Source organism: Falco rusticolus, chromosome 11 (genome assembly GCF_015220075.1).
Source record: "Falco rusticolus isolate bFalRus1 chromosome 11, bFalRus1.pri, whole genome shotgun sequence".
Classification (NCBI taxonomy): domain Eukaryota; kingdom Metazoa; phylum Chordata; class Aves; order Falconiformes; family Falconidae; genus Falco; species Falco rusticolus.
The window spans coordinates 2118068-2131771 of record NC_051197.1 but is presented as its reverse complement, the minus strand read 5'-3'; the positions used below and the strand labels follow the sequence as shown (position 1 = coordinate 2131771).

Here is a 13704-nt window from a genome sequence, read left to right as displayed (position 1 = left end):
AAGCTGCAGCCAGTCTGGGTGCATGGTGTGGCTCCAGCACCCTGCCCGTGCTGCTCTTCCGAGGCCCCTGTGGCTGCATCCAGCCCCAGGGCTGCCCGGCTGTCGGATGCTGTGGAGCAGAGCCATCCCAGGACTCCCTCCTACCTCCACATCCCACAGGAGCCCGGGCTCGTGGGTGTCACTGGGGCAGGGCTAGGGACCAGCAGAGAATCGTCATAGAAGTGTGGAAGGGTTTGGGTTGGAAGGGACCTTCAAGGTCACCTAGTGCTACCCCTCTGCCACAGGCAGGGACGCTTTCCACTAGAGCAGGCTGCTCCAAGCCCAGCAGGCTTCTGATTTCATGCTGATTTACAACATGCTGCCAGCTTCTCGTTGTAGAAAATATCTAGAGGTACATGGGTCTCACAGGGCCCTTAAGAACCTGAAGAACAGCCCCCCCGGATGGAAGCTGCTGTCTGGCAGGGCTTTGGCTGGCCGGCAGCTGCTCCTGAGCCAGGGCAAAATGCACCCTCCAAGTCTCCATCTTCTGACACTTGTTCAGTGCTGCTAAGTTACTTTCACTGAACAATTCTGATTTTGTCAGGCTCTTACTGGGATAACAAAGGAAAAATTCAAACTTTGGCTCCCAAATCAGGCTTTTAAATAAAAATAGCTTGCATTTCAGAGTTGTGCAAATGAAGGGCCAGGATTTACTCTCTTTAAACAAGTCCATCTCTTGTCTTAGCCTTCTGTCATTTACCTTTTGGTCTGTCTTCTGCAGATCTAGCTTTGATATTTCCTTAAACTAAGCTATCACGCAAAAAACTTAATAAACAGATTCTCTCATAAGCAGGAAAAATAAGGCTAAAGGCATCATTTCATTGTCAGCCTGAGCAAAACACGCTGCTGTGCTCCGCGGAGGTGGGCAGCAAACGCCAGCTCAGCCATTCTGCAACATGGGGTCTGCGTCCCCCCCAGCTCCTGCCGCCCCTCTTGTCTGGATGTGGTCTCCCACCACTCTGTACAACATCAGTTATTGCTGAGCTTACCCTGGAAGAGGAAAGCATCCTGCTGGGCATCCCCTTAAGCATCTGTTACGATTCAATTTGATCGCAGGATGTCCCCCTTGGCAGCAGGGCAGCGGCTGCTGGGGACCACACAAAGCACGACACCAGCACCCTCTTGTTCGTTGAAGCTCTTCCAGAGACCTGGGAAACATGTTACACTCCCAGCAAATCTGATAACCTTGCTCTTCCACCCTTCCTCTTCTTCACTCGGACAAAGCTTTGACCCCCTCACCAGGACCCCTCGTTCCTGCGGTAGGGGACAGACCCTGCTCGCCGGCTGTGCTGCTTGTGGAGCCCTGGGAGCTGTGACATCCCTGTCGGCTGCTGTAGGAGTTAAGCATTATTTTTTCCCTGCCTGTCATGCCTTGTTTTCAGGAAAATCATGAGATTCCTCCAATAACAACTTCTCCCAGCTCCTCCTCGCCGAGGGAGCCGGGTGCCTGGTGCAGGCGGGCAGCCCCTGCGAGAAGCACATCAGCAACCGAAAAACTCTTTGCCAGTGCGGAGTGATGGTCAACGGGAGCTTGTGCACGGGCACCCAGCGGCTCGGGGCGGGGGGGGGAGCCTTTGCTTCGTGCGGGGGGTGGGGGGTGTGCGCAGCTGCGGGGGGCCAGCCTGCCGCATGCTCACAGCTCCCCTTTTTTGCAGGTTCCTCGTCCCCGGCTCGCCCCGGCACGCCACTGGCCACCTGTGGCACCCCACCACCACCGCCACCCCGGCCCCCCTCCCGGCCCAAGCTGCCCCCTGGCAAGCCCGTCGCTGACGTGGTATGTTCGTGGTCGCGAGGCGTGCAGGGGGGATGCATGTGGGGGCGGCGGGGCTGCGTTTGCTGAATGGTGAGACGGGTTAACTGAGCGGAGCAGGTCATGAAGAGCAAGTAACCGTGGGGGCTGCCTGGGCCAGCGGGGGTTTTCCATAATTTGTTCAACGAGACCAATTCCACGTGGGAAAATGGCTGTGAATGTCTCCTGCTCTGCCTGCTGGCAGCCTGGTGGTGCCAGCCGTGGGCCCGCGGTGGTTCACAGTTACAGCGAAGGCAGAAAACGGGTGTGAAAAGCGAGCACGCTCGTGGGAAGGGTAATCTCTGGTGGGGCTCCCCACCGCTGTGCCGTGCCAAGTGGGTTCCATCCCGCCACCCCGGGCTGCTTCAGGTAAGTTGTAGAGAATTTTTTGATTGATGTTATGGTTATACAGTTATCCCTAAAGGATCCATAAGGACGCACTGAGCAGCTCCTTGGCGAGCTAGCATGTGGTGGCACTGTTCCTCCCCGATGCCGAGTGCCTTAAACCCATCCTGTGGCCCCTGGACCTCCCATCCCTAGTGAGGATGAGGATTTCCAACATACGGACCCACGAGACAGTGGGAATCATCTGCCAGTTTTTTAAGTTTGGACTAAAATGCTGTTGGCACTGAAAGAACTAAAATTGTTCAGTTTTGTACTAAGTCAGCCCTGGGATGTCAGCGGAGCCTGGCCTGGAGGCACAGAGGGTTACAGAATAAAGCTTCTGTTTGTTTGATGCAAATGTTACTGTGGATATTTTCTTTAACCTTTTGTTATTTTATGTTTTCCTACAGTCCAGGCCTTTTAGCCCTCCTATTCACTCATCCAGTCCTCCTCCGATAGCACCTTTAGCCCGTGCTGAAAGTACTTCTTCCATATCTTCCACCAATTCCTTGAGTGCAGCCACCACTCCCACCGTTGGTAAAAACATACAGCACTGCTGTTCTTTCACCTTTCCTACCTCTGAACGTGCTTAAAAGATTCCTGAAACCTTTTCATTTGCTAGATTGTTCTTTGGGTTCACGCTCATTAGTTTTCATCAGATTTTTTAAATGCAAAAAGGGATTTGAGGGGGGGGTGACGGATCACAAAGGTGATGCTGCTAGGGAAAGCTCTCTCTGTGGCAGCTCCAAATGCTGTGAAAGATGAATGTTTGGTGAAGGCAGGGGCTATCACTAAGTGAAATATAATATAAAATGTGCTTATGGTCTGTAAATTTGGTCCAAATAAGCTTTTTTTTTTTTGTGGGCAATGCTTGTAGATGGAGGGGAGGGCGGCTGGAAGCCAGACCTTGGGATCCAGGAGGCGACTAATATTAAATCTCTTTCAATGTCCTAAATTCATACTTCCCCGTAGAGAGGCAGTGGGAAACGAGACCTTGGAAAAGGTTCTTCCAAACCGGTACCTTGACAGGTCCTAGACCAGAACAAAGGGCTGTAATTTTTCTTTTGGAGGAACATCCTGAAAAACATGAGTTTTGCCAACCCCCCCCCCCAGTGTCCCCCAGGGCCTGGGACAAGAAATGTGAATAGAGTCTGGCTGGCAGCTCCCAGGCTCCATGTGCTGCGACCCTCTGTGCCTCCCTCTGTTCCCCACCCCCCCCATCCCCGGCTGCCAGTGCTCCCTCCTCCGCGTACCTGTCATCCTGCCGGGCCGCCAGCCCCACTGCCCCTCGCTTCCCGCAGCTCCATCTTGTGCCAGGAACACTTTCCTTCTTTTTTTTTTTTTTTTTTTTTTTTTCCTCTTCTGTTTTTTGTGATGAGCACTCTCGGTTTGCGCGGCAGGGAGGGAGCTGGCAGGCCTCTGCCGGTGTGGGGTGGCAGGCTCTGCGCAGGGAGCTGAACCCCGGCTCTCCTGAAAACCTCAGACCGGGCTGGTGTTCGTGTCCTGGCTGCGGCGTTTCCCACCGGCTGTCACCGTCCAAGCCGTGGGGAGCGGCAGCATCACCACCCTAACACCATCCCGATGGCTGGAAGGCGATGGGATGGCCCAAGCCATGCGGTGGATGCCGTCCCCGTGGTGCCGGCACCCACCTGAGCCCTCCCTGTAGGTTTGCCGGAGTCTTCAACCTGCGTCTCCATCCTGTTGTTTGTTTCACTCTTGAGGTGTTGTAGACGCTTGTACCTGTTCGCCGGCTGTTGGTCACTGTCACAGCATGCTGCTGAAAAAATACCGCACCTCGAGCAAGGGGCCAGCCAGCCCCGAGCATCCCCGGTGTATCGGCTGTCGGTCCTGGCTGTGCCCACTGTCCTGCAGCTTTGGCAGCAAGCTGCGGGCGGTAAACACAATTTTGGTGGAGGAGAGCAGCCAGGCTGAGGACAGGGATGGCTGGGGGGGCTTCAGGAGGCCGGGCAAAGTGGCTCTGAAATGGGGGCTGTGTGATGGTCCTGTAGACTGAGCAGGCGATGGGTCCCTTAGGCTCTCATTTTAATTTTTATTGTTTTTATTCCCTGACACATATTTTTGTGAACAAAAATTGTTGCTTGATGTTTTTAATGACCTACCCACCCTGAGCAGCAGGGGCTGACGCGGCTGCGGGGTAAGAAGCTGTGCCCGCTGGCTCTAGTGGCTCCCACCCCCTCCAAAGGGGCTTTGCTTGAAAAAGAGCCAAAATTCAGAGCTTTCAGGTCACCCCTCGGCAGAGAGACCCCGAGCAGGGCAGCCAGGAGGGGTGCCCCCGGGTTGCAGGGTTTGCAATTCCAGCTCCATGCAAAGCCAGTGGTGGGTGCCGTGTTGTCAGGATTTGGCCTGGGAAAAGCCAGGCAGGGGCAGGCAGGGGTTGGGGGCCATGCCGGGGCACTCCAAGCATCTCTCCGTTGTCCCCACCACCAAGACAGCCGGGGTGAGGTTGGGCAGCAGCGCTGGGCGAGCACCCACGTAGTGCTCGCCTGGCTGCACCGGGCTGCAAACCCTCAGCGGAGCAGGGAATGCTTCTGACACCTGGGCTGGCCGTGCAGAGATAGGAAAAGATAAGGTGAAAGGGGGGCAGGGCACAGGAGGGGCTCAGGGACAGCAGGTTGGGGGTCGCTGTGGGTCCTGTGGGGGTAGCACGGGGCTGCCCCCAGCCCTCGGCTTGCCGCCAGGTCCGGCTCCACCACGCGCTCCAGCTCGTTTGCTGTGGCAAAGTCCGACGGAGTTTGTCCAAGAGCATGTGGAAGCGTTATTTTATTTATTTGTCCTCTGTGTTGGTCTGGTTTGCTTTCGTTGTGGTTGCATGTGCAGTCTGAATAATTTATTGCAAAGAAAGAAGCTGTTACTTCTGTGTCGGCGTTCCTTCCATTATTTCTCTCGTTAAAATCCCTCTCTGTCTCTTTTCATTGATAGAGTGCGCTGCTTGATTTCATTTGGGATTTGTGTTTTCATTCTTTTTTTTTTTTTTTCTTTCCTTTGCATTTCTTCTGCTTATGTTATCAGAAGATGATGCTTTTATTGACAAACTGCCCACGTTTGAAAGGCGCTGTGAAACGCCTGCAGGTACTGTACTAGCAGGGCACTTTTGAGACATCTCGCTTCGGAGTGGGCGGCTGCGGGCACCCCGAGTGCCCGAGCCCCAGCACCCCACTGCTCGCAGCACCTTGCATGACAGTTTCTCAGTGACAAAAAGAACCACGAGGTGAAAGGCTATCACCTCCTGAATTCAAAAGGGTTAATATAACAGCTCAAAAAGCCAGGTTTTACCCCCTACCCATAGTTATTTCAGCAGTACCTGGTGTCTAACGTGGCTTTCGAGGCGGTGTGAGTGCAGGGAGCTGGTGGTTGTAATGAGAAAGGAAAAATTCCAGCCAGGCGTCTCCTGCTTTGTGTGCGTGTGTCTGTTTATCTGCAAGTTTTATGTCCTGAAATGCAACAGAAAATACCTACGTTTCACTGTCACTTATTTTGCGCACCGGTGTGGCATGCAGCTGCAGCATCCCACTGGGAGACGTTCGCTGCTGCTGCTGTAGCACAGCAGAGACATCACCGGAGGCGAAGACGAGAAGGCGTGTTTGCCGAATTCAGTGCAGTTAGAATATGCTGACGGAGTGCATGAACCGAGAAGCCTCTTCTACTCTAGACAAAAAAAAAAGACACCCCCTCACCCCCCTAAAAATCCTTCCCAAGCGGGCAAAGATACTCTTCCATCTGGGCTTCCATAGCTTTGCTTTCTGCTTTCTGTTTCCTAAGCCAAAACCAGAGTTTAAGAGCCCCCCCTTTCCTTGCACGTGAATGGCTTGCAGCGCCTCGCCCCTCCCTGTAGCGAGATAAATGACCTGCTCTGTGACTCACACTGTGTCCTTCTCTCTCCCTCTCCTTAACCTTTCCCATCCCGCTTCAACTCCTGGCCATACAGAGAATGAACAGCCTTCCCTCGTTTGGTTTGACAGAGGAAAGTTTTATTTGACTTTCGAAGGTAAGTAGTGCATAGCATACCCGGTAACGACTTGCTCCCCTTGCTCTTGCTCTCCGACTCCCGGGGTTTCCTTCAAAGGCTCCAGTCCGGCTTTCCGTGCAAAATGCTATGGCTACTTAGATGACATCGCAAGTTCAACCAGAATAATTTTGATTTGATTTATTCCATTTGTCCTGGTGATCCGTCTCCCTACTTATTTATTAAAACAAAAAACCCAAAACCAACCAAAACCCAAAAGAACTTTCTCATACCAAGACTGTGGTGAAAACCAGAGAGCAAAACCACTTGCACTGCCGAGGAACTTGACTCTGTCAACCAGGGCTTCTCTATACTCTCTCTCGCGAGCTGCTCATTACCCTGAGTGTGCTGTGGCACAGTGCGGTTAATTAAAAACCAAAGGGCGACAGGTTCTCTGCCAAGGTGGGGCCCCTTCCTCGCTTCCCATCAGATTTTGCCACGGTGAGGGGTCGGCAGCATGCCGGCACTGCCAGCAAGCGTAGCTGAAATGCCGCTACATTGTGCTGCTGGGGTGGCTGGCTGGAGGCGGTGTGGGTTTTGGGGTCCCTCGGTGATGAGAAGGCACGTCGGGGAGGATGCAGGAGGAGGACAGTTTGTTTTGGGGCAGATGGCAGCTTCTCTGAGCAGCATCACGCCTCTGAGAGGGCCAGGGGCACAAGTGCCTGGGTGGCCAGCCCCACTCCCAGAGCTCCAAGGCTTTAGACAAAGCCTCATCTCACAGACACCGTGACAATATTTTTCTTTAAAAAAAGGAAAAGCAAAGCATGGAGGTTGGCTAGCAGCAGGAATAGGTGCTTTAAAACCCAAAGGAAGCACTTTGAAGCTGTTGTGGAGCTTGCAGGCAGAGCTGGGCTGGGGCTATCTGGGGGATGCTGGCACAGGGCACGCCAGAGCATGGTCCCCATGGGTCTTGCTCTCTCAGAGCGTGTGGTCCGTAAAGCGTGTGCCCTGCAGCAAACAGCCAAGTGACCTGGGGCTGCGCTGCCGGGCTGCTTGCCTTCATGGAGCAAACCCCAGGTTGGTGAGCGCGATGCCATAGCGGCGGCAGAAGGCAGGGATGGAGGCAGTGGTGACCAGGGCGGTTGGTTCCTTCTTTTCCTCCTTCCTACCTTTTAATCAGCCCCAGCAGCCAGGCCCTGAGGTCCTTGCTCCAACAGCAGCTCCCAGCTTAGACCTGGGAGGGGGCCACGGAGGAATGGCTTCCTCCTAACGCTCATTGCAGTTTTGCTGTTTCCAGCGGTTTTGGGTTTTCCTTTCCCGGGTGCCACCTGCCCACCTGGAGCTTGGGGAAGAGCCGAGCACAGCGGGGATGGGGACAGCTCATTGCTGGGTTGAAGCCGCCACCTTCCAGCATCACCCTCAGCACACGTACCCCGGCACTGCGCATCCCCACTGACCCCCGCTCTGCGTTTCCTCCTCCCTTCACTCACTCCAGTGCTGCGAGCACGTCTAGTGTTTGGGGGTTTTCTTGTGGTCTTGTGTTTTAGTGATTTTGAATGGTATATTTGATTCTGCTCCTTTGTTCTGGCAGTGTGGACAGTATAGAGCAGGGGGGTGGGTTTGCTCAGGGCATGCCAGCCGGCTGGCACAGCAGCAGGGCTGCAAGAGCGTGGCACTGCCTCCAGGCTCATCTCATCTCCCAGAAGGAGCTATCATGCTTCCAAATGCTGGATTCCCTGATCTAGCCCTTCATCTTTGAGTCTGACTTAAAAAAAAAAAAAAAAAGCTAAACTTCAGCGCTCATCTCGAGGGAGGTAAAAGGAGATCTGGTGAGTTCAGCACCTGTAACTCAGGGCATGAAATGACAGAAGGGAAGTTGTCTTTTTGTTGCTGGGTTTGGGGGATTTTTGTGCTAAGATATGTGTGTTTGCAGAGCGTGGCATGGTTTGTCGTGTGCGAAGATGCGGTGCAGCGCTGGGGATGCTCTGCCGGGCACATGGGCAGAGCCACGTGCTCAGCTGGTACTCGGCTGCCCTTACTCTGCGTCCGTGTTTTCCATCTTTGTGCAAGGAAAAAGGCAAATGAACCTGGGGTGCTGCTTATGGCAGGACCCAAAGCTCCATAAAGTTGATTTTTTTTTAAACCCCAGTGTTATCAAGTCATTTTGCCAAAATGAAATTTTTCAAAAAAAAAATTTCTGAAGCAGTTGCTGGCGAGTCGGGTTTTTGGTGGAGGTGTGCCACAGTAACTAGAACTGTCTCTTAAGTTTCTGGGAAAGAATTCTAGGGTCTAAAAGAGATTATACTTTTCTTTCTACATTGAAGTTTTTATTAAGAATGTTGTTTAGTCTCTGAAGCCATTAAGAAAGGAATATATAGGTTATTGAAGGAAGAGTGGAGGGAGCCAAGAATGCTGAATGCCAATTACATTACATCCGTGTGATTTTTTTTATTCCAAGTCAGATTAGAAATGTGGAGGATGTTTTGTTGCTGTTGCGGTTCATGTGGACTCAGATTTTCAAAGGCCAGCTGAGCCTGGCAATAGAGATATGTGAGACGAGCCAGTTTATTTTTGCACGTACTATTTTTCATTCTGGAGAATGAAGAAATCTCATATAAGTACAGAGAAATGGTGGAAGAGCTGAGATTGAAAATCAGGGACGAGGCACGTTGGTGTGAGAGATGCCTACCCATCGTTGGGTGCGCTGGTGCAGGGTCTGGGCTAAACCCAGCTGCAGCCAGGGTGCAGATTCCATTTGGGAGGTGGGTTTTTTCCTCTCGCAAAGAATAATGATTATATTGGCACAGATCATGCACTTCGCTGCTGTGGGATGGCTAAAGACCTTCTTCTCACCTTCCCCGCCGAGATAAGCCTGATGTTCCTCCGCAGGGTGGTACCTCCACGTTTCACCCCTCTGTAGCCAGCCTGCATCGATGGTGTTGAATCTCTTATGTGCTTCCGGGTGGATGTGATGAGAATATCCCGCCGCGTCCGATGCGCTGAGAGGTCATTGCTCTGGGTGTGGGGAGCCAGGATGCGCTCTCTGCCAGCCCACCTGTGGTGTCCATGGAAAGAATTTATGAAAGCCATGTTACCGTGCCAGTCTGTGGTGGTATGTCCCCTCTGCCACACAGTCAGGCATTGCAGCATGGCTGTGATAATCTGCGTGCTGGGTGGCTTTGGGGAGCTGCCCGTGCCCGCGCATGTGGCTGGCGTGGGTGTGAAGTACCTGCTCATTAAGGAGATGTTGGCTTCGTCCCTGACACACAGCTCAGGGGCTGTGTCCTCAGAAGCAGAAGGCCTGGGGAGCCCAGGCTGCCTCCCTGGGGTCATTAGGGTAATTAACGCATGCATGGCGAGGGGTCTGTCGTGTGGGGTGAGATGCTCAGTCTGCCTGTCCCGTGTGCTGGGACAGCCAGCTACGTGGCACTCACTGAGCATCAGCGTTCAGGGCTGTGGCTGGAACCACCGGTTCCCCCATCTCTTAAGACGTATGACCAAGAGGTAGATAAGTGCCTGCATTGATTTTTTTTTAAACCCTTTTAGGCTACGTTAGATGCTTGAAGGGAAAATCCCAGTGCCAGAGGCTCATCTGTGCCTTTAGGAAAGAGCAACTTTGGTTTTATACATTAACGCGCTGCCTGCATGGATGCATTTGTAAGGTGTGAGGAATCCTCCTCGTCTGCAAATGCCATGGTTTTTCACAATTAATATATCAAAACTCAAAAAGTGTAATTTAAGTGACAGAAGTGCTTTCCCCAGGAGATGTTACAAATCCTGATTTCCCGTGCCCAAACCCTATTATTTATTTGCACAAAATTTGCAGCATCCAGCCAGGACCTTGCTGTATGTCACACAAAACCCACAGCAGATTGCTCAGACACGAGGCAAAAAGCAACAGGCAACGGAGCAGCGGTGGGAAGCAGCAGATAGAGAAGGGAGGGGATGATTTCTGGAGCTAGTCTAGGCAGAAAAGCAGGAGCTTACCAGAAACGCGCTGCAGTTCAGTCAGTTGCTTTGCTTTTCCCTTGCCCCATGGCCTGCGGAGGTGCTGCCCTTCCCCAGGCCAGCGTTTAATCTTGTACGGCTGAAGCAACAAAACCCTGGGCTGAATTAACAGCCTGTCTCACCTGTCTGACTCAGACCCTGCAAATGAAGGTAACGGAGTAAGGGGGTGTCGGGGTCCCTGGGTAAGCTGCCCCTCCAGAGGCATTTGCCATTCCCTGGTTTGGGGCAAAATAATCCTTGTGCTTAACCTGACAGCCAGACTATGGTAGAAAAAAAAGGTTCCAAAATGGTGCGTTACAGAAAAATGTATAAGGCTGAACTGGCGATGCCAGGGCAGGGGTGGTGACCTCTCAAGGACTTTTTTGGGTGCTTGGGGGATCAGCATCTCATATGTCAGGTGGGTGATCAGGCACTAACCCTGGGCTGATCTTTTGGCACTTTTGCCAGGGGAGAGGCGAGAGCTTTGCCATGCCAACGGCCCCCACTCGCGCTCCTCTTGGTGGCAGGCACAGGGAGTGGGATGTTGACCCCCACGCAGGGTTTCCAGCATGCCCAGGGCTTCTGGTGTACGCTTGCAGTGATGCTTTCATCCTCAAATGTTTTTTGGAAACAGCATTCCTGGGCAGCAAAGGGAAATAGATCTGTGCGATCACACGGGACTGAATTATTTTAGGGTCTGGCCAGTGTCCATGGACACACAGCACGACCGAGGCAAACTTTTCCCCTTTCTTTTTATTCTTCTAAATAAACCACGGATTGATTGCTCTAGCTTTTGCACCCAGAGTCCCACGTTCTCCTCCGCAGTTCCAGATTTCTGATGATTTGCAGATTTGCCGTAGCGTCCCACAGGCTCTGTGGGGTGAGCAGCCATGCGGGGGGTTTGCCAGGCACACCATGCAGGAGAGGGGAGCGTGCCAGGGGTCGCAGGGGTCCCCCCAGGTTGGGGTTCCCTCAGGCAGGAGTTCAGACAGCATCGGAGGGGGAGACTGCTGACACCCCGCTTTCCCACAGGCAGCCTGAGCTCTCTGGACAAGGGACAAGGAATCTCCCCAGCCCCTCTTGCTGGGGCACAGAGTCCTACTGCAAAAACTGTCATGCAAAGCCTGCCGTGCGCAGCCCTCCGGAGCCGTGCCGGGGGTGCCGCTGCCCCGCATGCTGCTCATGGCCGGGGCTCCTTCATTGTTTTCTTTGCTTGCTTTTGCGGGGTGGGGGAAAGAATTTTTTTTAAAGCCTCGATCAAAGCCTGGGGGACTTTTTCTTACTATTTGCCCATAAAGCTAGGCGGGGGCTCTGGGTGAGCACCCTCTTGCCCCAGCCCTGGCGGGGGACTGGTGCTGTTTCTCTCTGCACGTAAGAAGTGGAGGGTTTTGCTCTGTTGCAGGCTCCTCGCGGGGACCCAGCCCCCTCACCATGGGGGCACAGGACACCCTGCCCGTTGCCGCCGCCTTCACTGAAACTGTCAACGCGTATTTCAAAGGGGCCGACCCGAACAAGTAGGTGCTGACCAACAGGGCCTGAGTGTCGATAAGGGGGGTCCTGGGGTTGGGACAGGTATGGGGTGCTGGCAAGGCTTTGGCGAGCATCTTGAGGGGTGGGGAGGGAGGACAGGAGGTGCTCTGGGCTCGGCACGTGCGTGCTGGGATGTCAGTGCACTGCACCAGGTGGTGTCCAGGGTCAGGATGCTCCTGGGACATCCCCACGAGCATCAGTCCCCTTCCCTAGCAGGCTGCCATCCTTTGCTGCAGTCTCAGCTTTCTCTGGTTTAGGACCACAAGAGGCTCGTTTCCCTAGTGCAGCGGGTGGGAGGCGGGGAGCTGTCACCACACTGTCCCTGGTGCGAGCCCTCCCCTCCTGCTGCATTTTGAGCCCCCCTGTTTTTCTTCCCCCTTGGGCTTTGTGTTTGGCGCTTTAGGTGTATCGTGAAGATCACAGGGGAGATGGTGCTGTCTTTCCCAGCGGGCATCACCCGACACTTTGCCAACAACCCTGCTCCGGCCGTGCTCACCTTCCGTGTGCTGAACTACAACAGGCTGGAGCACGTCCTGCCAAACCCCCAGCTCCTCTGCTGGTAAGCCCCTGCCTCACCAGCATCCCAAAGGAAGGCAGGTTTCTAGAAAAGCTGGGTGCTTTGCAAAAGCACATGGCCCGAAGTATCTTCCTTGGAAGCCTGCCCTGATCCGGGGAAGGAAACTCTCAAGCCCTTAAATATTTGCTGAAGTACTCCCTCTGAGAGCAGCCCCTTTGCCAGGCATCAGCAGAGAGGAGCAAAGTCTGTGATGGGGTTTGCTTGTTTTGTGCCTCGCTCTGCTCATTAGACCTCCTGTTTGCAAAACGAGATGACCTGCAGGTTGTATCTGCTGTGCCTCCCCAGAGGTATCCAAGGACAAGCCAGAGATGTGTGGGTGGGAGGCACCAGGGGAGGTTTAAATTGTATATTAGGAAAAACTTCTTCATGGAAAGGTTTGTCAAGCCCTGGAGCAGGCTGCCCAGGGCAGTGATGGAGTCCCCATCCCTGGAGGTGTTCAAAAGGTGTGTAGACTTGGCACTTAGGGACATGGGTTAGTGGTGGGCTTGGCTGCCCAGGGTTAACGGTTGGACTCAGTGATCTTCTCCGACCTAAACAGTTCTATGATTTCTCTAAATGTGGGATTAAATGCAGACTCAGCTGGCAGCCAGCACTGCTGTCCTGCATGCTTTGTAGAAAAGCTTTCTTCTGCCGAGGCAGCTCACGTGAAGGGTTAATTCTCCCCCTGTGCAGTGACAATGTACAGAGTGATGCCAACACGAAGGAGTTCTGGGTCAACATGCCAAATCTGATGACTCACCTAAAGAAGGTATCGGAACAGAAACCACAGGCCACCTATTACAATGTGGATATGCTCAAATACCAGGTAGGGGTTTTATTGTGCGATAAAACCGTGCCAAAACTGTGTGCTTAACTTATAGATGTAAAAGATGGTATTTCCCTAGTGCAGAGTGGAGATAACATGAGGTGGGGGCATGCTATCCCGCTAGTCCCTTCTGTATGTCACTAGCTTGCCTGATTTTGAGCCCAGTACAAACTTTCTATGAGAATACAAGGCATTGCCTCCTCTGAAACCAAATGCAATTACCACATCTGTAAAATGGGATTTCTCCCTTCACCCCTTTGGAAACTAAATGTTTTTTCTGTCATTTTGGAAGGTATCTGCCCAGGGTATTCAGTCTACTCCATTAAACCTTGCAGTGAGCTGGCGGTGTGACCCTGCAAGCACTGACCTCCGCATCGACTACAAATACAATACAGAGGCAATGACCACACCGGTAGCTCTAAACAACGTCCAGTTCCTTGTCCCAGTCGACGGAGGAGTAACCAAACTTCAAGCTGTGCTTCCTCCTGCTGTCTGGTAGGAATTGCTCACCTGGTAAAGAGCTCCTTTGCTATCTTCTGCCATGTCCCTGCCTACAACAGCCACCCTGCCTGCTGGCTGCAGGAGCAGGGGCATGCTCCCGAGGTGCCTGCTGGTGGGAGCTGGGGGCA

General features: G+C 53.3%; 1 protein-coding gene across 20 annotated transcripts in view; it reads left to right on the top strand.

Moving 5' to 3' along the window:
* SGIP1 (SH3GL interacting endocytic adaptor 1) overlaps window positions 1–13704 on the top strand; it is a 64491-nt gene that overhangs the window by 42994 nt on the left and 7793 nt on the right. For 11 of the 20 annotated variants that reach the window (XM_037403998.1, XM_037403999.1, XM_037404001.1 and 8 more), the window contains 7 exons: window positions 1695–1813; window positions 2623–2749; window positions 6159–6218; window positions 11566–11677; window positions 12097–12252; window positions 12943–13075; window positions 13368–13570. In XM_037403998.1, the coding sequence (XP_037259895.1) occupies window positions 1695–1813; window positions 2623–2749; window positions 6159–6218; window positions 11566–11677; window positions 12097–12252; window positions 12943–13075; window positions 13368–13570 (910 nt within the window). Of the gene's footprint in view, window positions 1–1694; window positions 1814–2622; window positions 2750–5242; window positions 5303–6158; window positions 6219–11565; window positions 11678–12096; window positions 12253–12942; window positions 13076–13367; window positions 13571–13704 lie in introns of those variants that run through there. The other 9 variants (XM_037404003.1, XM_037404014.1, XM_037404007.1 and 6 more) reach the window with 3 other exon arrangements.